At 37.7% G+C, this 25,012-nt stretch overlaps 1 protein-coding gene across 1 annotated transcript in view; it reads right to left on the bottom strand.

The window, feature by feature from the left end:
• The window catches only part of LOC126252989 (uncharacterized), a 999,773-nt gene that overhangs the window by 16,691 nt on the left and 958,070 nt on the right, over positions 1 to 25,012 (bottom strand). The window contains exons 14-15 of the mRNA XM_049954016.1: positions 11,268 to 11,448; positions 1,790 to 2,076 (exon numbers count right to left, since the gene is read on the bottom strand). Coding sequence (XP_049809973.1) covers positions 1,790 to 2,076; positions 11,268 to 11,448 — 468 coding nt within the window. The remainder of the gene's footprint in view (positions 1 to 1,789; positions 2,077 to 11,267; positions 11,449 to 25,012) is intronic.

Raw genomic sequence — 25,012 nt, 5'->3', positions numbered from 1 at the left:
CTTCACAGCCTGTGCTACATGGATCCTTCCCATCAACACCAGCTTTCCTGAACTGTGTGGGTGGGAACTTTCCCTGCAATATATCCTACGTTCCTGTAACCCCCTGGTACCAACCTTTGTAAGTCACTGTCCTCACCCATCCAGTCACTTCCCTGTTCATGTTCAAGCACTACACAGCCGTAATTACACTGTCACACCCAGTATTTTCATTTTTATCCTTTTCCGCTCCTTCCCCCCCCCCCCCCTCCCCCCCCCCCCCCCGCCCCTTCCTAAAGTCTCCCCTGCACTCCGTTTAACCTGCAGCACTTCACTGTCTGCCACCCCCACCATACTATACCTCTCCCTCCCCACCCCAGCCTACTCCTTACCCCCACCCAGTCGCCACTCCCATTATGCACTGGTGCTGCTGTTCGCAGTCTGGTTTCAGTTGCTTAAGACTACAGTCGTGTGCACAAGTTGCATTTGAGCCCATGTGCGTGTACGTGTGCATTCGTTGTTGAAGAAAGTCCAATGGCCAAAAGCTCAAAAGCTTTAATTGTGAGAGGGGAGAGAGGGTTGAGATGGTGTGGTGTGGGAGAGAAAGGTGGAGGAGAGAAAGCTGTGGGAGAGAAAGGTGGGGGAGAGAAAGGTGGGGGAGAGAAAGGTGGGGGAGAGAAAGGTGGGGGAGAGAAAGGTGGGGGAGAGAAAGAGAGAAAGTTGGGGGAGCGGGGGAGAGTGGGTGGGGAGGTAGCATTCGTGGATGTTTTCGAACTGAAATTTCAGATGATAAGATAAAGTGAATGATATTAAAGTAATTAACCAGACATGAGAAGGGGAGTTAGAGACTTTGCTTCTGAAATATAAAAAGGTGTTTCCAAACAAACCAGGTTCAATAAAAGGCGAGCCTTCAAATTTGATGCCAAACCCAGCCAACCACGTAATTTAAACTCTGTCCAATACATTTCGCAAAATGGATGCTACCTTTGACTTTTGAAGCCGGGGGGGGGGGGGGGGGGGGTTCAGGACAGATGTGAAAGATCTTTTTCTAAATAACAAATTAACTCTGATCAACATTGTCACAAAGAAGACATCAATATATCTTTGATCAGTACTGGACATGATGTCCATATTCACATTGTTGACATTGTCATTGATTTTGTGAATACTGAAGCTCAGAAAGTAGGTTTTATGCAAATGTTTTTGTTATTTATAAAACTGAATGACAGAATTATATGTTTTGTGTGTGATGATAAATGAAACTGCTACAAAATGTTTTTGTGTGGATCCCAAAACAAAATTAATATCTCCACAATTTTTTAATACTAGGAGTGGATTAGCTAGTCGGCTTAACTTCATCATCTGGGGGCATCAAGGTAGTGCTAAAACCGTGGCGACAGGTAGGCGAGGTCCATTTCTGTTATAGACTATCAGACTCGTCTGGTGCAGTGGACAATAGTGAGTACTATGCTGTTAAATTTATGTTCTTCTTGTAAGAAGGGAAGTAAGAAAGCCCAATATATTCATGTCTCCCCGCATCTTCGACAGATAGGTCCTTCTAACCCTGAAGTGTGAGTAACCTGCTCTTCCTCTTTAACCTTCCCCAGCGTATCCCCCTCTCCTTACCAAGGAAGAGACAAATAGCTCTGTAAGATAATCCCCTGTGTTACTTTAGTGTGCACCTGTCGGCAATAGCTAACATTTTGCCTCCTGAAGGTCAAAGATAGCCCGCTATTCAGCTTCTCTTTAATTTCTTTTCGGTGAATTCTCTTTCTGATACAGTTACGTTGTTTATCTGTTTAGTTATACTTACACATCAATAGGATAAATAGGAACATTCTTCCAGTTTCTTAGCGCAGTCCCCTTCTCAGGTGTGTATTTACTGTACACATAAACAGTGTCGAGAGCATCTCTTTCAGGAGCATGCCGAACTTTCATCTCTATTTTTTTGTAGATTAGACTTTCTACCCGAGCATCTGTTAGAAGTCCAGTTTTCCGTATCATTTCTTTTGCATTTGAAACAAGAGATTTTAACAGTAATCTCTGAATTTCACTCTCATCTTTTGTCTGATTTCTTATTGACTGCATGCGTTCAGCAACCTGGGAACACAACATTACCATTAACGAACACAATACTCTAATAGTAATTATAATGCTTATTGGATATGCTGACAATGTACAGTGTATAGCTCAAGTCAAATTTGTTTATAAATGGAGAAAGTATACAATACTACATCTAATAACTTGCATTAGGTAAACTATAATTACATACATCATATGTCCTATGCCTACATCACATGACATCACAATTTTGCTTATGTCATTTATGCAACATTACGTATTCTTTCAGGGGATTTTTAAGGGAATTTTGTTGTTAATGTAAACTATATTACATATTACACACAGTGTTATATTACAATATGGCTTACACTTTACTGCATAAAAAATCACGTATTACAGAAAAACTTTATCAAAAATGTTTCATATATTTTTTTAAAAAATTTTTACATTTACAAGACTCCTTATAGGGCTTTTGGTCCGCAACAACTTGCTTTCGCTTCAAATTTCATAGTGGTGTGTGTGAGATCATGGAAGCTATCCATAAAGGCATATACCGAATAGGGTTAATATCTTATGTGCTTTAAACACCCACCTGGATTCGCTCCATTGTGGGTTGCTGTCATTCTTATTTTTCTTTCCTGCAATTTGAATAGTCTGTTTTTATTTGCTTCGGAAGGGCTCCCCACAGAATTATACCAGAGTTTAATGCAGACTGACTTAGCATAAGGTAAGTAATTTTCCTAATATTTGTGTTTTACATAGCTGGGTTTGTGCAGAGCATATAGATTTGTGCTGACCTTAATTTACACTTTCCTAAATTATCATGCCAATAAATTTTGTGTATACAGAGTTTTCTGGTAAGTAATTATCAATGCAAATGTTAATATCTATGTTTTAGCAAGTCTTTTAGTCTGAAATTTAAACAAGGCATTTTAATAATATTGCGTAAATTTATTTCTGAAAACCTTAATTATTTTCAAAATGCCTTTTATTTCTAGATTTTTCAGTCCTTTAACAGTTGAGTTTTATCATCTGCATAACTAACAATACTGTCACAATTAACCGTGTTTGGCATGTGATTTGTGTATAGCATCAAGAGTAATGGACCAAGTATAGTTCCTTGCAGCACAGAGAAATGTATTATTCTTATTTAAGATCTCTCCTGCTGTTTTTATAGCTTCTTTACATTGGCTCCTGTTTTATGAAACATAAGAAGGTATAGGATTTCCTCTTGTCCCATGCACAACTAAACTAGCGTTATGCTAATGTTTTATGGCCCACACAACCAAGCACCTTTGAGATACCCATTAATAGTCCTACACTTTTTCTTTTTCATGTCTAAGTTGTTTATGACATCCTCGATGAGGCTGTAGTTCCTTGCTACAGTGGCAGTAAAGGAACATAAGCCATTCACATACAGCTGGTATAAACAGTGATTTATTACCATGTATAGAGCTTACCTAAACATGACTGGGGCAGTCTAAGTCTGAGGACAGACTTATTCCAAAGAGATTCCACAAAATATACTGCTGTTGGGAAGCAGAGATGTATTTTTTCACTCATGAGAGAGTGATTAGCTGAGTCCCCACAGAGCAGTTCATGTTCGAAGGTGAACCATTTCCTTTGAGAATTAGACAGTTTCTGTGAGAAGAAACGCAGGTGTTGGTTGTAATTGTGCAGTAAGTCCTCCCAGAATAACAGCAAGCTCTGTATTTCCCTGTTTCAATTTCTCATTCACAGAATTTTTCAAAAGACTACTCTATCACAACAAGAGAGCTCTTCTTCACTAAAGCACCTTCCTTCTCCCCCACATTCTGTTAATCCATAATTTCATACCAGCCTCATCCATCCATCCATCCATCCATCCATCCATCCATCCATCCATCCAACCCTAATCATGTAGTTGAACACCACCACCTGACAGTATTCCGGACCATGTTTTGCACTTGAAAATGACCACTGGATAAAGTTTAGTACCGTAAGCACAACATGAAATGACAATAGTGTAGTGCATTTTTTCATGCCGACTTTTTTTATAGTTACAGTTTTAGCACACTTCATGGCAACAGTTCTGCTACTCGGCACCTCAAAGGTCAGAGGAATTTCATCCACATTCGATATTTAGCTTAGTTCCACATTGGTTTTCTTTGATGTTGAAGAATAAAGCGATTAAAAGATAATATTTTCTCTTCATACTCTTGTGGCATTTTCTGAGATATTTTGCTTTTGGTTCACATCCTAAGTCCATGACACTTCATAAACCTGTAGCACCAACCAAGTCCACCCTTAAAGCCTGTCATGTTCCACTGTAGCACTGACTTACAAGCACGTATTTAAATCACTTTTGTGTTAATTCCACTGCTACTTTGACGGTGTCCTTGAATCTATTTCAATATGTCATCATCTAGTTTTGGCCATTTTGCATTCAGTCCTCTACATGCACATTTAGTCGTCTTTTTTCAGTTTTTTTTACTAGCCCGTCATTGGTGGATGGCTGAAATGCTGTTCAGCTGCTCTGTTTCCATGTTCTTCAGCATAGGATGCTATTACTTTCAATTTACAGCCTGCATCACGTGAATATATTTTGTTTTTAACTACTAATAAAAATATTGTATTGTTACTGACAACACAAATCACTTTCAGTTCAACTTTACTAGCCCAGTAGACTGCAATGGTGCAGCATACACTAGACAATGTTCTGGGTTTGTGATTGCAGGGCAGGAGGAAGACAGTGTTAGCAAACTTGTGAATCTCTGCAACTCATGTTCGCCACATTGGTGCACTACTGCCGCCCGTTGAATCCTTTGTTGCCAGGTAGGGATAGGTTCTCCGCAGCTTCAAATATATGGCCATTTCTAAGACTGTCAGGAATTTTAAATCAAACACTGGACATTTTTATATTAATTTTGAGCATAAGAGACACCTAAATTTTTGAGACAACTTTTTGAAGAAAAAAATTGTGTCTTTTACTCCATAAAATATGGTGTCTTGCCAAGATATGCACAACAGAAGGGCAGTTTGAACAGGGTGCAATCAATAAGGTGCTGACAAGTTTGGGCTGTGTTTTAAAGCCACAGGGCATGAAGAGAAATTCAAAAAGGCCAAATCGCATAACAACAGAGGCCTCTGGAATGTCCTCCTCACTCTCAGGAATTTGTAATTATGTTTTCTTGCAGTCTACCACACTGAAGATTGATGTGCCTGCAAGAGAATGTGCAAAGTCTTGCACATTTGGAATTAGATAACTGTCAATTATGGTGTGCAAGTAAATAGCTCTTTAATAGCCACATAAATGTCAAGTACCGTCTTTCTTTTAAGACCAGTTTAATGGGCGATGCCCAAGCACTATGAGAGAGGTGGACAATCACTCATTTTAATAGTTCATCTATGGCAGCCTTTGCAGCATGTAGTTTTTGGGAGAAGGTGTCGAGCAGGCGGACCTGGGGTGGTGACGATTCAATGTACAGTTCTGTTACAGACAGCACTGAGCAGAAGGGGTGGAGGGAAATGAGGGAGGCTTGTCAGTTGCACTGGTGGGTTCATGCACAGTATCTGATAACAGCCCTTCACTAACCTTGGCACGATATCCAGTGGGCTGGTTGAGTCTGTCTGCAAGGTGCACAATGGCTCTGTCAGGAGAGAGAATAGCGTCAATGGCTCGTGGGTTGAACCTGATGTAGACGGGGGTGCATGACAATGATATAAGCTGGTGAGATCATGCCATGCATCTTCCAGTGCAATAGCAACTGTAGCAATATATTGCAAAGGTGGTTGTTTTTATGCCACATACAAGTGTTGGAGAGGCACATGTTAAAATAATGACTCATCAAGAATAGTAAGACTCAGAGAGGTGCTCATGAGGATTGATGGTGAGAGGGCCATCAGAGATCGACACAGATCCTGGTGAGGGGAGTTTTGGCTGATGACGCCGATGATGGGTTGACCACTGTCCTGATGAAGTAAAACGCAGCGAACCAGGTCAGGTCTGGTAGTGTAGTAAGAAGTTTGCACCAAGGATGGGTTCTGTGACATCAGTGATAAGGAAGGCCCACGGTAATGGGTTGTCAGTACCCAGATTGACATTGACGGTAGTTGGGTTGTACACAGCGACTGTAATGTCATTTGCCTTGTGAAGTAGAATGTGCGATGTGACAGCAAGACAGGGTGTGCCTGTCAGGGGTGAAGTACTGACATCAGTGCCTGTATCAACAGGTAGGTAGCTTTGTGCTGTGCAGTCAAACAGGCAGGGGTGATAGCTGGAAGGTCCTGTCTGTGATGACTATGTTCTGTGCTTGAAGGCAGCTTGACTGATGAGAGTTACCCAGTGCACCTGCTGCAGACCGCTGTTGGAGTTTTGCAACACACATGATAGCTGACAGTTATGCACCACATTCCTGAATTGAGAGTGAAACTACCAGGAGAGAGAGAGAGAGAGAGAGAGAGAGAGAGAGAGAGAGAGAGAGTGAGAGAGTGTGTCCTTCATGGTGACTGGTGCTGGAAATTCAGGTGGAGTCAGGTGAACTCTGTCCGTCTTGGCAGTGTCATAGCGAGTTGCGTGGTGAGGTGGTTGTGAGGCAGTGATTTGTGCACTTTTAGCTCGATAACTGATGCTTTGTCAGTGCTGGCTGAAGTCATGTATTCTATCAGTGAGCCATAATTTCACAACAAGGGGTTCCTGTTCATGCAAAGAGTTGCACCTGTGAGGGTAGTTTAATGACCCACTAAGTTACCAGAGCCTAGTCAGGCACTAGGTTTGTATCCATCAGGGTTCTGAGGTAGTGCCATAGTTGTAAAGGAGTGCTGTCAACCACTGGCTTCCTCATAAATAACTTGTCTGAGCTGTTGTTCTGATGTCTATGAAACGCTAGAGCAGCAGAGATTTGGCTGTATCATACTTGTTTGCTGTGGTTGGTGTGAAAAGTAAGTGACTAATCAAATCCACCTGGTCGCCAAGGTAGTCAGGAGTGTGACAAATTTAGCACTGTCATCAATTATCCTATGTGCTGTCATGAATGCACTTACTGATGGTAGACTGCTTTGCAGGTGGATTGGCATGGAATGGTTGAAGCTTGAATGTTGAATAGAAATTAGGCAAGTTGTCCCAAGGTTGTAGACGTGGAGTAGGCTGGTGTGTAAGTGGAACCAGTGTACTGAAACTCGCACCATAGGTACAGCAGCACATTCCAAGTCAAACAGACTGATATTCCAAAGCAAGGCCACACAATACACTGTTGCCAAGAGCCAGAATGTTATTTTTCACTTGAAGCAGCAGTGCTGTTAGTCTAGTCCCCACTTGATCTATGATTGCGTCTACAGTACACTGGTCTTTCTGGAACACAAATAGGCTTTAACTTATTACCCCATGTTTCATTGGGAATGCGTTCATTCATATATTTTTGATATAACTGGCAGAAGAGGTACAGTTCTATAATTTTCTGGTTTGTATTCATGAACCTTTTTATGCAATAGTTTTATGGAAGGAGAAGTGATTTGAGTAGAGAGTAAAATTTTTGGTGCACCAATAATATCTCTGTTCGTACCAAGCAGCTAAGTTAGCTTCTCTCTGGTACTACACACATTCACTTCTTGTACAGTGCCTGAGTTAATGTTGTGTGTATTTACAAAGCTGTAAATAAATCTGTTCTAGCTCAGTATTTCTATATGCATCTTATTTATTGAGGCTAATGTACCAAAGACTGGTGACACTGAGAAGAAAAATGGATCCTAAAAGGCACCTCTCTCTTATGTCATTACAAACTGGAAATACACTTACTCACAGCATGGCTTAGGAAGGGGACTGAATAAGTTACTGGAAAATTATGCAAGACTTCCAGAAATGCAAAATGGTAGCAGACACTGAGTATGAGCAGGAAGAATAAAAACATTGTCACCTCATACAAACTATTATATATCTCCAGAATATATTTTAGAAAATCTTTCACAGTTAAGGGGACCACACCCTGCCTATCTAATCCATGTTAATTTAGGCAAGTATTTGACCCATGTCTGAAAAAACTATTTGATGCAGGACCCTAATATTTTTGCTGTATGTTACATGATGCTAATAGAGTCAACTGTACTAAAATCTACTTTATCCATTTTATAGTTTTGAAGAAATACTTTTTTAAATTTATTAACAAAAAATATTAACTTTTTTCTGCAGAAAATATTTTTTGTGAACTTCCTAACGGGGTAATATTAATGAATGTAGTACCAGAGGTGGCTTTTTATGTTATGCAGAGTCTCTGAAAATTTCATTCAGTTATCTACGATAGTTTTTGATATAATGGGGCATATGTACTGAAAATTTTAATTTGCGAGAAATTGACTTTAAAGAAAAAAACTTTTGAAATTTGTTACTTACAGTTAATTAAAACTGTCCTGCTTCATATGATGGCCATTCTTTGGCCTCTAGCAGGTCTTTCAGCTTCTTTTTCACCTTCCTGGATGTTTGTCTTGCTTTCTTGGCCGTATTAGATGCAGACCAGTCTGCATTGGCTATCCTCATTTTATCGCAATGCTGCAGCCCAGTGATCATATTTTCACCAGGATTAATTTCCAGATTTTTCAGTACCCAACACTTTCCAATATTACCACAATTGAATGTAATAACAGCATCATGAACTCCTAATTTCATTGTATGCCTACAAATACAGTTTTAGGAAGGAGGTTCCAAATTATGCTGTTGAAACGTTCATTTGGGTTGTGTGTCTGCCCATGCAGACATTTCCTTAGAAGGTCAGGATGAGCCAAGTCTCTAAAAATAGATTTAATTGCTGTAATAACAGCAGCAGGAAGAGAATGCTGAGCCCTATTGTATTTGCACCACGAATTTTCTCCTGATGGACACAACCCATGACATGGCTTATCAGTAGAGGATGTTAGGTATAGGCTTAACTTGCAGGAGCTTCTATATAAATAGCTGTGAAAGAGGTGAGTACATTTATAAACAAGCACTGCAAACTTAAGTATAACAACTACTCGCAATCACACTTTAACAAAACTAACTGAGTGTTTGAAAGCCTGTTGTTTACAAACAGCAGAAACAAAAGAATACCGACCGTTGGATTTGAAGGATAGCCAACACACTCGGGAGTAAAAAAAAAAAAAAACCTAACATGCAATGTAGGGGATATGAATATCTAAAATATATGCAGAAAAGTAGGTGACAGAAAAGTGGATGTGGCACATAAACACACATGGTAGGAAAATTTTTTCAGCAAAATCCTTTTCAGAGTACTTAAATAAAATCTTAATCTATCGAAATACGATGAAAACCAAAAACTGATTTTTTTCGACCTGAACCACAGTGTGGTCCCCTTAAACGATTATTGCCTGGTTTCACAATCTAAGATAAATGCCATAAGAGAAGAGAAAGGAAAGTACTAATCCTCAAAAATCTACTGGGTATTCAAAGTGCAAATCTCTGACCGATTTATGGATACCAGAACAGCACAATGGCATCAAGCACAACAAGTGGCACCACATCAAGAACTGTCATCCAGAAGCCTACAACAGTTCACTCAACAATGTGCAGCCAGTTTCCTGTTTGCCGATGATGACCTACAAGCACAGCACCTATCTTCCTTCACCAAAGGTGATGAGTGAGGTCAACAAACTGCACACAGCAGGTATAATACTGTCACCGTATCACCTCACCAGGTGATTCTTCGAGCTTCACAAACCACAACCAAACTAGTCTGTACAACTGATAAGATGTCAAGTTCACTGCCAGTTCCCCAGCGTTCCTGGAGCTCTGCTCTACAGTGAGCGAGGGGGTGGGGGGTGGGGGGTGGGGGGGTGGCTGTGTGGGAGCAGGAGTGCTTCGAGTATAGTGTAGACACTGTGGTGGATGTTATGCTAAGTAGCTAAGTTTAACTTAATCTCTCATTGGTATCTACATCATTCACTTTGATTCACTTTATGCAGTGTGTGAGGTAATGTTGTGTATATATTTATCAAACTGTAAATAAATCTGGTTCTAGTTCAGCATTTCTATATTCAAGTTATTTATTGTAACTAACAGCCCACAGTTTTATTTTTGCTGTATTGAAGAAATTTCTAAACATGATATGATGATTAATCATGTAAGATTTTTCTGGGTGTCCTTCATTATGATGAAATAATTTATGCCTATTTTTAAAGCATCATGCTCTGACAGTGCTGTCTCTAAAACAGCACTTTTGTATTGAGAGCCATACAGATGTGTATTCAGGAGTTTGTAGTTGTACATGTTGGACTTACTGTTGCCGTGTTTAAGACATTTGCTTTCATTGTTTTAATAAGATCCCATACTGTTTTTTGAATCTTTCAGTGAATGTATGTTTAGACTGCCTAATTCTACACGTTTACAGTTTTTGCTGAATCTGATATACAAAAAGTCTCCTACTTTTCAGGAAAGTGTCTACACATCCATTTGGCAGTCTGCAGACTACTAAAATTTATTTTCTGTCTTACTGCTTTTTCATAATTTTCAATTTTATATTTTTTCATTAGTCAGGACTATGTATACAGTTTCTGCTTATCTTAGTATGGATTAACATAGCCACTCTCTCACCTTCCATATCACTTCTGTATGAGCTAGTTGTTATACAATCTGCTATGGGAAGATTAAATATTTCTAGCTAATTTAGTTTGTGTTCTGCAAAGCTAGAATATCTGGAGTTAGCTTATTTACTATTATTTCTAATGGGTTTACATTATTTTTCTTGCACTGCATACTCTGGTGATTTGTTTTTATATTTGTTCGGCCTAGTACTTTGTCAATAATTTTTCCTCTGGGACTTTTGGATTCTGATTGTGGCCTAAAGTAAGTTTGTCTTTGCTCTTCCTATGACACCATCAAGAAATGTGTGTTTCCTTTTCTGGGGATTTTTCATTGCTTACATTTACAGCAAATTTTACAGATTTCTCCGTGGGACTTATTTGTTTCTCTTAATGAAGAATGGGAGTTGAGAACTTTGTCTTATCTGAAATTTGTCATATTTTTAATAATTAAGTAAACCTACAGAAAACCTGTTCTTACCTTGCCTATTTATATGCAACACATGTATCTCACATATAGAATTAATTTTAATTCAGAAACATTAACTCACTTCCATTGGAGCATGCAATACCAGACAGTAACTGAAATAATATATTTGAATGTACTTTCACATTTGAAAAATTCAGTATCCTGTTGCTCATGTGAAATTTATGACACAGAATATTCCTTGGTGTAAAATTATTACCTCTGCTGGTGTTATATGCTTTAGACAGACAAATTCGTATATTTTTCTTTCACATATATCAGCAAGCAGTCTTCTTGAGGTTTCCAAGTGTTCATCATGGCTGTATAACAAATTATAAAATATGCTGTCATTCAAAGTCACAAATGCTCTCGCATCCTTGTGTATCTCTGATAATTTGTACCTGAAAGGAAAGAATAAATATTGCATTTAGGAACTTTCGGGTAATTGAACATGTATCAATAATTACAGATTTCTGTAGTTGTATCTATAAGTTTGGATGTAGCTGTATTGCATTGATGTACTGGTGGATATTGTGTGGTATGACTCCTGTAGTTGATAGTATAATTGGTATAATGTCAACTTTATCCTGATGCCACATGTCCTTGACTTCCTCAGCCAGTTGGATGTATTTTTCAATTTTTTCTCCTGTTTTCTTTTGTATATTTGTTGTATTGGGTATGGATATTTCGATTAGTTGTGTTAATTTCTTCTTTTTATTGGTGAGTATGATGTCAGGTTTGTTATGTGGTGTTGTTTTATCTGTTATAATGGTTCTGTTCCATTATAATTTGTATTCATCATTCTCCAGTACATTTTGTGGTGCATAATTGTATGTGGGAACGTGTTGTTTTATAAGTTTATGTTGTAAGGCAAGCTGTTGATGTATTATTTTTGCTACATTGTCATGTCTTCTGGGGTATTCTGTATTTGCTAGTATTGTACAACCGCTTGTGATGTGATCTACTGTTTCTATTTGTTGTTTGCAAAGTCTGCATTTATCTGTTGTGGTATTGGGATCTTTAATAATATGCTTGCTGTAATATCTGGTGTTTATTGTTTGATCCTGTATTGCAATCATGAATCCTTCCGTCTCACTGTATATATTGCCTTTTCTTAGCCATGTGTTGGATGCGTCTTGATCGATGTGTGGCTGTGTTAGATGATACGGGTGCTTGCCATGTAGTGCCTTCCCCTTCCAATTTACTTTCTTCGTATCTGTTGATGTTATGTGATCTAAAGGGTTGTAGAAGTGGTTATGAAATTGCAGTGGTGTAGCCGATGTATTTATATGAGTGATTGCTTTGTGTATTTTGCTAGTTTCTGCGCGTTCTAGAAAGAATTTTCTTAAATTGTCTACCTGTCCATAATGTAGGTTTTTTATGTCGATGAATCCCCTTCCTCCTTCCTTTCTGCTTAATGTGAATCTTTCTGTTGCTGAATGTATGTGATGTATTCTATATTTGTGGCATTGTGAACGTGTAAGTGTATTTAGTGCTTCTAGGTCTGTGTTACTCCATTTCACTACTCCAAATGAGTAGGTCAATATTGGTATAGCATAAGTATTTATAACTTTTGTCTTGTTTCTTGCTGTCAATTCTGTTTTCAGTATTTTTGTTAGTCTTTGTCTATATTTTTCTTTTAATAATAATAATAATAATAATAATAATAATAACAATAACAATAATAATAATTATTATTATTAATATTATTATTTCTTTACTTTCTCAGACGTTAAGTCTGGTTAAGAATGGAAAGTGACGCGGACCTTGATCAAGCGTCACTTCCTATTAACTGTACGGTATGTGTTATATTGCATTTAGGAACTTTCGGGTAATTGAACATGTATCAATAATTACGGATTTCTGTAGTTGTATATATATGGTTGGATGTAGCTGTATTGCATTGATGTACTGGTGGATATTGTGTGGTATGACTCCTGTAGTTGATAGTATAATTGGTATGATGTCAAATTTATCCTGATGCCACATGTCTTTGACTTCCTCAGCCAATTGGATGTATTTTTCAATTTTTTCTCCTGTTTTCTTTTGTATATTTGTTGTATTGGGTATGGATATTTCGATTAGTTGTGTTAATTTCTTCTTTTTATTGGTGAGTATGATGTCAGGTTTGTTATGTGGCGTTGTTTTATCTGTTATAATGGTTCTGTTCCAGTATAATTTGTATTCATCATTCTCCAGTACATTTTGTGGTGCATACTTGTATGTAGGAACTTCTTGTTTTAAAAGTTTATGTTGTAAGGCAAGCTGTTGATGTATTATTTTTGCGACATTGTCATGTCTTCTGGTGTATTCTGTATTTGCTAGTATTGTACATCCGCTTGTGATGTGATCTACTGTTTCTATTTGTTGTTTACAAAGTCTGCATTTATCTGTTGTGGTATTGGGATCTTTAATAATATGCTTGCTGTAATACCTGGTGTTTATTGTTTGATCCTGTATTGCAATCATGAATCCTTCTGTCTCACTGTATATATTGCCTTTTCTTAGCCATGTGTTGGATGCGTCTTGATCGATGTGTGGCTGTGTTAGATGATACGGGTGCTTGCCATGAAGTGTTTTCTTTTTCCAATTTACTTTCTTCGTATCTGTTGATGTTATGTGATCTAAAGGGTTGTAGAAGTGGTTATGAAATTGCAGTGGTGTAGGCGATGTATTTATATGAGTGATTGCCTTGTGTATTTTGCTAGTTTCTGCTCGTTCTAGAAAGAATTTTCTTAAATTGTCTACCTGTCCATAATGTAGGTTTTTTATGTCGATAAATCCCCTTCCTCCTTCCTTTCTGCTTAATGTGAATCTTTATGTTGCTGAATGTATGTGATGTATTCTATATTTGTGGCATTGTGAACGTGTAAGTGTATTTAGTGCTTCTAGGTCTGTGTTACTCCATTTCACTACTCCAAATGAGTAGGTCAATATTGGTATAGCATAAGTATTTATAACTTTTGTCTTGTTTCTTGCTGTCAATTCTGTTTTCAGTATTTTTGTTAGTCTTTGTCTATATTTTTCTTTTAATAATAATAATAATAATAATAATAATGATAATAATAATAATAATAACAATAACAATAACAATAATAATAATTATTATTATTAATATTATTATTTCTTTACTTTCTCAGACGTTAAGTCTGGTTAAGAATGGAAAGTGACGCGGACCTTGATCAAGCGTCACTTCCTATTAACTGTACGGTATGTGTTATATTGCATTTAGGAACTTTCGGGTAATTGAACATGTATCAATAATTACGGATTTCTGTAGTTGTATATATATGGTTGGATGTAGCTGTATTGCATTGATGTACTGGTGGATATTGTGTGGTATGACTCCTGTAGTTGATAGTATAATTGGTATGATGTCAACTTTATCCTGATGCCACATGTCTTTGACTTCCTCAGCCAATTGGATGTATTTTTCAATTTTTTCTCCTGTTTTCTTTTGTATATTTGTTGTATTGGGTATGGATATTTCGATTAGTTGTGTTAATTTCTTCTTTTTATTGGTGAGTATGATGTCAGGTTTGTTATGTGGCATTGTTTTATCTGTTATAATGGTTCTGTTCCAGTATAATTTGTATTCATCATTCTCCAGTACATTTTGTGGTGCATACTTGTATGTAGGAACTTCTTGTTTTAAAAGTTTATGTTGTAAGGCAAGCTGTTGATGTATTATTTTTGCGACATTGTCATGTCTTCTGGTGTATTCTGTATTTGCTAGTATTGTACATCCGCTTGTGATGTGATCTACTGTTTCTATTTGTTGTTTACAAAGTCTGCATTTATCTGTTGTGGTATTGGGATCTTTAATAATATGCTTGCTGTAATACCTGGTGTTTATTGTTTGATCCTGTATTGCAATCATGAATCCTTCTGTCTCACTGTATATATTGCCTTTTCTTAGCCATGTGTTGGATGCGTCTTGATCGATGTGTGGCTGTGTTAGATGATACGGGTGCTTGCCATGAAGTGTTTTCTTTTTCCAATTTACTTTCTTCGTATCTGTTGATGTTATGTGATCTAAAGGGTTGTAGAAGTGGTTATGAAATTGCAGTGGTGTAGGCGATGTATTTATATGAGTGATTGCCTTGTGTATTTTGCTAGTTTCTGCTCGTTCTAGAAAGAATTTTCTTAAATTGTCTACCTGTCCATAATGTAGGTTTTTTATGTCGATAAATCCCCTTCCTCCTTCCTTTCTGCTTAATGTGAATCTTTATGTTGCTGAATGTATGTGATGTATTCTATATTTGTGGCATTGTGAACGTGTAAGTGTATTTAGTGCTTCTAGGTCTGTGTTACTCCATTTCACTACTCCAAATGAGTAGGTCAATATTGGTATAGCATAAGTATTTATAACTTTTGTCTTGTTTCTTGCTGTCAATTCTGTTTTCAGTATTTTTGTTAGTCTTTGTCTATATTTTTCTTTTAATAATAATAATAATAATAATAATAATGATAATAATAATAATAATAACAATAACAATAACAATAATAATAATTATTATTATTAATATTATTATTTCTTTACTTTCTCAGACGTTAAGTCTGGTTAAGAATGGAAAGTGACGCGGACCTTGATCAAGCGTCACTTCCTATTAACTGTACGGTATGTGTTATATTGCATTTAGGAACTTTCGGGTAATTGAACATGTATCAATAATTACGGATTTCTGTAGTTGTATATATATGGTTGGATGTAGCTGTATTGCATTGATGTACTGGTGGATATTGTGTGGTATGACTCCTGTAGTTGATAGTATAATTGGTATGATGTCAACTTTATCCTGATGCCACATGTCTTTGACTTCCTCAGCCAATTGGATGTATTTTTCAATTTTTTCTCCTGTTTTCTTTTGTATATTTGTTGTATTGGGTATGGATATTTCGATTAGTTGTGTTAATTTCTTCTTTTTATTGGTGAGTATGATGTCAGGTTTGTTATGTGGCATTGTTTTATCTGTTATAATGGTTCTGTTCCAGTATAATTTGTATTCATCATTCTCCAGTACATTTTGTGGTGCATACTTGTATGTAGGAACTTCTTGTTTTAAAAGTTTATGTTGTAAGGCAAGCTGTTGATGTATTATTTTTGCGACATTGTCATGTCTTCTGGTGTATTCTGTATTTGCTAGTATTGTACATCCGCTTGTGATGTGATCTACTGTTTCTATTTGTTGTTTACAAAGTCTGCATTTATCTGTTGTGGTATTGGGATCTTTAATAATATGCTTGCTGTAATACCTGGTGTTTATTGTTTGATCCTGTATTGCAATCATGAATCCTTCTGTCTCACTGTATATATTGCCTTTTCTTAGCCATGTGTTGGATGCGTCTTGATCGATGTGTGGCTGTGTTAGATGATACGGGTGCTTGCCATGAAGTGTTTTCTTTTTCCAATTTACTTTCTTCGTATCTGTTGATGTTATGTGATCTAAAGGGTTGTAGAAGTGGTTATGAAATTGCAGTGGTGTAGGCGATGTATTTATATGAGTGATTGCCTTGTGTATTTTGCTAGTTTCTGCTCGTTCTAGAAAGAATTTTCTTAAATTGTCTACCTGTCCATAATGTAGGTTTTTTATGTCGATAAATCCCCTTCCTCCTTCCTTTCTGCTTAATGTGAATCTTTATGTTGCTGAATGTATGTGATGTATTCTATATTTGTGGCATTGTGATCGTGTAAGTGTATTGAGTGCTTCTAGGTCTGTGTTACTCCATTTCACTACTCCAAATGAGTAGGTCAATATTGGTATGGCATAAGTATTTATAGCTTTTGTCTTGTTTCTTGCTGTCAATTCTGTTTTCAGTATTTTTGTTAGTCTTTGTCTATATTTTTCTTTTAGTTCTTCTTTAATATTTGTATTATCTATTCCTATTTTTTGTCTGTATCCTAGATATTTATAGGCATCCGTTTTTTCCATCGCTTCTATGCAGTCGCTGTGGTTATAAATATGTAATCTTCTTGTTTAGTGTGTTTTCCCTTGACTATGCTATTTTTCTTACATTTGTCTGTTCCAAAAGCCATACTTATATCATTGCTGAATACTTCTGTTATCTTTAGTAATTGGTTGAGTTGTTGATTTGTTGCTGCCAGTAGTTTTAGATCATCCATGTATAGCAAATGTGTGATTTTGTGTGGGTATGTTCCAGTAATATTGTATCCATAATTTGTATTATTTAGCATGTTGGATAGTGGGTTCAGAGCGAGGCAGAACCAGAAAGGACTTGATGAGTCTCCTTGGTATATTCCACGCTTAATCTGTATTGGCTGTGATGTGATATTATTTGAATTTGTTTGGATATTAAGTGTGGTTTTCCAATTTTTCATTACTATGTTTAGGAACTGTATCAATTTAGGATCTACTTTGTATATTTCCAATATTTGTAGTAACCATGAGTGGGGTACACTATCAAAAGCTTTTTGGTAATCAATGTATGCGTAGTGTAGCGACCTTTGTTTAGTTTTAGCTTGATATGTCACCTCTGCATCTATTATCAGTTGCTCTTTACATCGTCGTGCTCCTTTGCAACAGCCTTTTTGTTCTTCATTTATAATTTTGTTCTGTGTTGTATGTGTCATTAATTTCTGTTTAATGATTGAAGTTAATATTTTGTATATTGTTGGTAGGCATGTTATGGGGCGATATTTAGCTGGGTTCGCTGTGTCTGCTTGATCTTTAGGTTTCAGATAAGTTATTCCATGTGTAAGTGTATCAGGGAATGTGTATGGGTCTGCAATGTAACTGTTAAATAATTTAGTTAGATGTGAATGTGTTGAGGTGAACTTCTTTAACCAGTGGTGGTGGTGGTATTAGTAGAAGTAGCAGTAGCAGTAGCAACAGCAGTGTTGAAAAATACAGTTTTTATATTACCTCATGTAACTAGTTATGAGTGGCAGACCTACAGTCCCATGATGGAATGGTGACCCCTTTTGTCGGTTGGCTGGAAGAATATGCTGTAACACTAGTTGCAGACATTTGCAGATTTTGAGTCATTTAATTTGTTCATTACTCAAGAAATCAAATGTTACATCTCAGATGGAAGCTATTTCTCATTTGCAATATAGTTCTCTGTTGAAGTTGAGAAATGTAACAAGTCTTTCACATTGCAAAAAAATTTAAGTACTCACTGAAATGAGCTTACAAAGAATGTGCTTTATCGAAATAATATGTTAAATATAAAGCTTTGTTTTCTATTTTCTGTATTAGTAATTTACAAGTATTTTTTATGTGTAAGTATTATATTATATATTTTTATTTTGTGATCCGGTATATATGGCTACAGTCTAAGATAAGAATTAAAATTCAGCCCACAGGAACAAATATTTTAAAGTTTACTTAAACACTTTAATAATCCACAATGCTTAATGTCCTGTTTTACCCTTCTGTCAGAAAAAAGGCTCAACCAAGGAGATTTGAAGAAACACTGAACCAATAGCTGCAAAAAAAAAAACTGAACTAACTCATTTTGTAACTTTTTGAGCAAGATAGGTGGTCACAAAAATATTGTTTATGTTTCAGGCTTTTAATTAGCACTGAGGGTATTTTATACAACATTTACACTATTTACTGCACTCTATAATAACACTACAGTCTCTCAGGAAACTGTGAGAGCACAGAATTGACAGAAATCATAAAATGTGAAAGTAAAATATTGAATTTACTCAGTAACAAAATATGCTGAAATTCTGCCAAAAGTACTCACAGCAGATAGGCAAGAAAATCATGTACAATAAACATTATTGCCATCTATTGGATAAACAGCAAGCTACAAAGTTTGGTGCGAGTTGATTAAAGAGGTTAACACTGAACTGATGAAAATGTCATTTACTGTATATTGAAATGCTATTTCTCGGGTGAAGAGCAAGCAGTGAGGAGTGGTTCGAGTCTGGCAGTAATGGTGCAATCGTGAATACCTTACTCTTCACCACTGCTAAATGATGAACTGTTTAATAGCAGCCACTGCAGTCAAATGGTTAACAGTAAAATTCTTTGTTCATCACAGCCATCATAAAGACTACCTAGAGTAAAGCTGCTGTAGAGTTCTCAGTTGCAGAAATTCTTGGCTACATAAGTTGACACAGTAGATTTGGATAATATTACTATTACCTTAATACTTGTTCTAAAAAGGGTGCCATTGTCTTGCCTGAAACTATTAACAAGTGAAACAACTACAGAGCAGAATTTAAGCAAGCAACTATTCTTACTAATGGAAAAAATACTGTTTCTTCCCAAAAAGAAAAAAGAAAACAATGACATTTGTGAAACAATTTTTGTTACATTTATTTTTGATGTTTTAAAACTTTGTATTTTGCTTTATAAAACCGAAAATACCTGCTAAATTTGTCTAGAAAACTTGTCTCAGGAGGGGTTGGAGAGGAACCAGAATTATTTGGTACACATGGAACAAACTGGCAACAGAGAAAAACATGCTGCTCTGATAAGGTGAACTTTACATCCATGAGAAGCTATTATTTTGTAATGTAGTTTATTTGTTTAGTGTAAAATATACTGTATTTAGTGTAAAAACTGTACAGCTTCTCATGATCTCAAAGAAGTTGTCAGTTTAATTTTTCCACCAGAAATAACACTGGAGTTAGTGTTATACAAATTGAAATTAGTCTGTTGTACTGCTGATGTACAAGTATTCATGAATAAGCAATGCTCCACTTCTTCTCAAAGGATAGTTTTTTTTCATGAATTAAATACACCATATTGCTCATCAATTATTTGACTGTACACCACTGTCTTCAATGAAGCCTTCATTAAATTATACGGCCTTATGCCACGTGAATGGAAGAGCCTGTATGCCATCCTGGTACCACGCTACTGGTCTGCACCTCAGTGAACTTTTTGTTGCACCAATAACTGCCCCATCATTGCTATAGTCCTTTCCATGGAGCTCATCCTTCAGTGGGCTGAAGAGGGAGAAATCAGGAAGTGCGAGATGCAGGCTGTAGGGCAGGTGAGAAGGGATGCACATCTAAATTTGTAGTCTCCTCTTGGGTGTACAGTCTCTTTTGTGGCCTTTTGTTATCATGGACAAAGAAATGGTCATTTGCATTTTTGTGGTCACAAACAAACTGTAAACTATTCTTCAATTTCATAGAGTCTTACAATAGATTTCAAAGTTAATTATTTGACCACGAGAGAGACATCGAACAGAAAACCCCTTCAGGGCCTCGACGACTGTAATTGCGATGTTATCAGTCGAGTGTACTGTCGTGAACTACTTCGTGAAAGGAGACGTCGTGTGGTGCCACTTGAAACAGGACATCCTCCTCTAGCATTAGTTTCCTCAACAGTAGTTGTCGATAGCAGTATTATTTTTTGAATTGTGGGCAGGTCAATATTATCTCAATTGCTTTTCTGAAAACTTTCATATAATTTTATACACAGTATATCTAGAAACACAGATGATGTGACTTACCGAACGAAAGTGCTGGCAGGTCGATAGACACACAAACATACACACAAAATTCAAGCTTTCGCAACAAACTGTTGCCTCATCAGGAAAGAGGGAAGGAGAGGGAAAGATGAAAGGATGTGGGTTTTAAGGGAGAGGGTAAGGAGTCACTCCAATCCCAGGAGCGGAAAGACTTACCTTAGGGGGGAAAAAAGGAAAAAAGGACAGGTATACACTCACACACACACACACACACACACACACACACACACACACACACACACACACACACACACACACACATATCCATCCGCACATACACAGACACAAGCAGACATTTGTAAAGGCAAAGAGTTTTTTTACCCCTAAGGTAAGTCTTTCCGCTCCTGGGATTGGAATGACTCCTTACCCTCTCTCTTAAAACCCACATCCTTTCGTCTTTCCCTCTCCTTCCCTCTTTCCTGATGACACAACAATTTGTTGCGAAAGCTTGAATTTTGTGTGTATGTTTGTGTGTCTATCGACCTGCCAGCACTTTCGCTCGGTAAGTCACATCATCTGTGTTTTTAGATATATTTTTCCCACGTGGAATGTTTCCCTCTATTATATTTATACACAGTATGTTACATTTCAAGCTAAAATTTATGAAAAGGAATTACTTTATAAAATATTTTAGTCTCTATAATCAATAAGTACTAATTCTTGATGTACAGTTGAAATTACTTTTTTAGAAACATTTGAATTTATTGGCACACTTAAAATTACTATTCTTCATTATACAATCTTGTACAGTTTATTATGTTTATTTCTGGATTCATTTATGAAATAATGATCGAAATTAATAATGTAGCAGAAACCAATAGAAATTCATTTGTTAAGAAAATTTGTAAACCCTTTGGAATATTGTCATTTACGCAGAGTGTGGGAGTCGTAAGCTTGCCTCTGATGTGATCGGATGTATTTTTGTATTCTTGTGTGAACAATGTAGTTTCAGCTTTGTTAATTTGAAAAATCAAACTACTGTATGATATACTAAAATGTGAAAAATATATTTACGTAGAAAATGCTGCAACACTTCAAATTTATTTAATTCAAACCAACCGTGAGGACCTGATGTGAGATTTTCAGCTTCAAGAATCAGATCCTAGACAAGAATAACTGGAGCCATCTCAGCATGACAAGCTAAGTAAACCTGAAAGTTTATTGTAATCTTTGCTCCCCTCAATTCTTCACAGAAGACTTTGCTTACTAATTACTTGGACTGGACATTGTTTAATGTGGACAACAGATGGAATCAGGAAGGAGGGATGAGACTACACACTCCAATCAATGCTTCATTTCAAGCTCAAAGAAGTAAATCCAGTGTTCCACAAGAAATCATCGTCATCATCAGACTTATAACAGGCAATCAATTTGCCACAGATGGCAGTAAGCACAAATCTCTGAATACGCTATGCGGTGGACAATTGTGTCAGGCACTACTGACATAGATTTCAAAGGGAGCACTGAGTTGTTAGATTGTTTTCCCATCAGTCACTTTGAATAAGAGTGTCCACATTTTGAAATACTGCAGGAATCACAACAGTATCACCAGCCCAGTTCTGACATATTTCCTCTCCTTGCTCTGTTCATGACAGATGATTGACTGAATGGTTTACAGTACTTTGAATTCACTGCCCAGTGTCTGTAGACATTCTATAAATACATGTGAATATTTATAATGGTTTGGTTTTCTACCAAAAGAAATTCAATAAATACTCTAAGTTGTAGATGCCATTCTGAAGGCCAGTTAAAGCACTGCCACCCACTGTAACTCACTGAAAACATACGAGATGAAGTGAAAATATTTAAGCAAGTCACAAACCAAATTACAATTTTTTTGAACAGCAATTGGCTGAGAAGGAAATATGCTGCCACTACTTATTGAACATCCCTTGCATGTATACATGCGCAATCAGTTAGCAATTCTTTGAGATTGAAACAATTATTTGGTTACCCTGAGAGCAGTAGAATATGTCAACTTCAACATATTCAGGGTATCAGAATTCACACACACGCACACACACACACACACACACACACACACACACACACACACACACACACACACACACACACACACACACACCACTACTTTCCTATGTATGCAAGGAGAAAATCTGTTACTTTCAGAAATGCCACTTTTCCTCCTACAATACTCAGCTGTTGTCTCTATTTAATATTTCAAACAAAGCATTTATTTAACTCTATACAGACCAGTATCAGCTGTCAATATACTGGAAAAGTCAGGAACTATAACAGTAATATTAGAGTTTTGCAGAATTTACATTCCTGAGTCCAAGTATTCCAATAAATTTCAGAAGGAGTGGCTCAAGAGATATTCTTTCACTTTGTTTTTGAATATTTGGGATTTTCAATTTCCTGCCTGATGTCCATTGCCAACTTGTTTTAGACTTCTACATCAAGATGTAGACGAGGCTCTGTTGGCAACTACTGAACGCACTGGGTGCAGCTGGCTGTAAACTGTTGCTCATGTTGACGGAAATGTTGCTTGATCTTCTGAGGTCACACTCTTTTGCTTCTGTCTGCCAGCTGCATTTGAGAAGGAAGACTGCATGACATGTGGTGTGAAAGGTTCACCTCACTATTTGCAGCATTATGGCCAGAGAAGATCACTATTACCACTACCCCTTTGTGGTTGGCAGATAATGACTCAGATGTTTGTTGGCTTGAGGGATGTAAGAAGTCTTTATGGAAGTTTTCCTTCTGTCCTTTCTGGTCTACCGGTTGTGTAGCAGGTGATTTCGCCACTGTAGGTGAAGATTTGGTGGCTTGTTTCACAGCTGGAGGAGGAGGAGATAGAGATGCTACTGTGATACTGGGGGATTTGGCAACTGCAGGGCTGAATGTGAGGTCACAAGTCTGTGTGGTTATGTCCTTCATCGAGCAAGGTGTAGCAAGAACAGTACTTTAAGAGCCATATGGTAAAACAGAGGGCTTTCGACTAGCCAACAGCTTGCGAGCGACAGGGAAAGGCATTTTTCCTTCAGCTGGATCTTCTGGATGGACCCTCCCATCGAGATACATGGGATATTCTTGGGATGAGGCAGCATGGTCGCCATTACAGTTGGTACAGCAGGGAGGAGGAGGCAGGCAATCACCCTATGAGCATTCCTGCCACAAGTAACACATTTGGCCATGTTTTGGCAGGACATTCCAGTGTGGTTGTAACGTTGACACTGGTAACAGTGCATTGGTTCTGGAATGTACGGTCAGGATATGATGACTTCATAACCTGCTTTGATCTTTGATGGAAACACTATACTATCAAATGAGGGAAAAAGAGTATGTAGGCATGAAGGATGCATCAACCTTTTTCTACACCAAACGGAATGCAGTGATGCCCTGATCAGAGAGCTAAGTTTGGATTTCTCCCTTGGTCAGACCATCAAGCAGCCTAGTGTAAATAACACCACACAAAGAATTCAGCATTGGATGGGCCTTGACACTAACAGGATGGCTGTGGAGGAGCAAAGCTGCAATCAGTCGTTTGGCTTGAAAATCACAAATGGTCTCCAAAAGCAAAGTGCCATTACATAAATGAGAGCAGGATTTTACAGGGCCTGCAACGGCATCAACACTTTTCAGAATAGTAACTGGACTAACTGTTGCAAAGGAATGACTGTCTTCCCTATGTGATGCCATGAGGAACTGAGGTGCAGCTGGGAGCTTCTTGGAATCTTTAGCCTCATTTCATTTATGTTTAGGAAACATAGTCCGAGATGGTGATGGGCTCATTGTGAGAAAATCTGCCATGATTGCCAGCATGTTTAATGGTGCACTCCTTCCAACTGGAGGCCCCACTCAGAGGGGTGGGGGAGGCTCACCCAACTTAGGTGATTGTTCAAACCTCCCAAACTTCAGACAGAGGGGCCAATTGGCAGTTTGGGACAGTCGCTGGTCAGGCAATCACCTCTCCCTGGGCCTGGCCCAAAACAGGGGGTATGTGTGAATCCTACCCACCAACCTGGGGCTGGGAATTATGCATTACCCAGTCACCAGTCATGTGTCAGACACATGGGCTAGCCTCCAGAAGTGCACAGGAAGGATGAAGAAACAAAGAGGAACCTCAAACACCAAAGTAGAGGAAGGATAGGAGACTGAGAACAAAGAAAGAAAGAAAGAAAGAAACAGTGGAAGGACTGTTCCAGTGTCAGGCTACTGGAACTTCAGAACACATTTCCAGAAATATCCCAGACATGTTCCCCAAAGGAGGGGGAAAAGAAATAACAGAACGATAGACAGTACAGAAAGAGAAAAGGTGCTACAAAGTCTGGAGCCCTGCGGTAGCCAAGCATGAATTCACCAAAGAGTGGTGAGCCCCCCCCTCCCCCCCTCCCCCCCCCCCCCTCTCTCTCTCTCTCTCTCTCTCTCTCTCTCTCTCTCTCTCTCTCTCTCTCTCTCTCTCTCTCTCTCTCTCTCTCTCTCTCTCTCTCTCTGTGTGTGTGTGTGTGTGTGTGTGTGTGTGTGTGTGTGTGTGTGTTTTTT

This window comes from Schistocerca nitens, chromosome 4, assembly GCF_023898315.1.
Source record: "Schistocerca nitens isolate TAMUIC-IGC-003100 chromosome 4, iqSchNite1.1, whole genome shotgun sequence".
Lineage (NCBI taxonomy): Eukaryota > Metazoa > Arthropoda > Insecta > Orthoptera > Acrididae > Schistocerca > Schistocerca nitens.
Note: the sequence above shows the minus strand (reverse complement) of the source record. Positions and strands in the feature narration are given on the sequence as shown.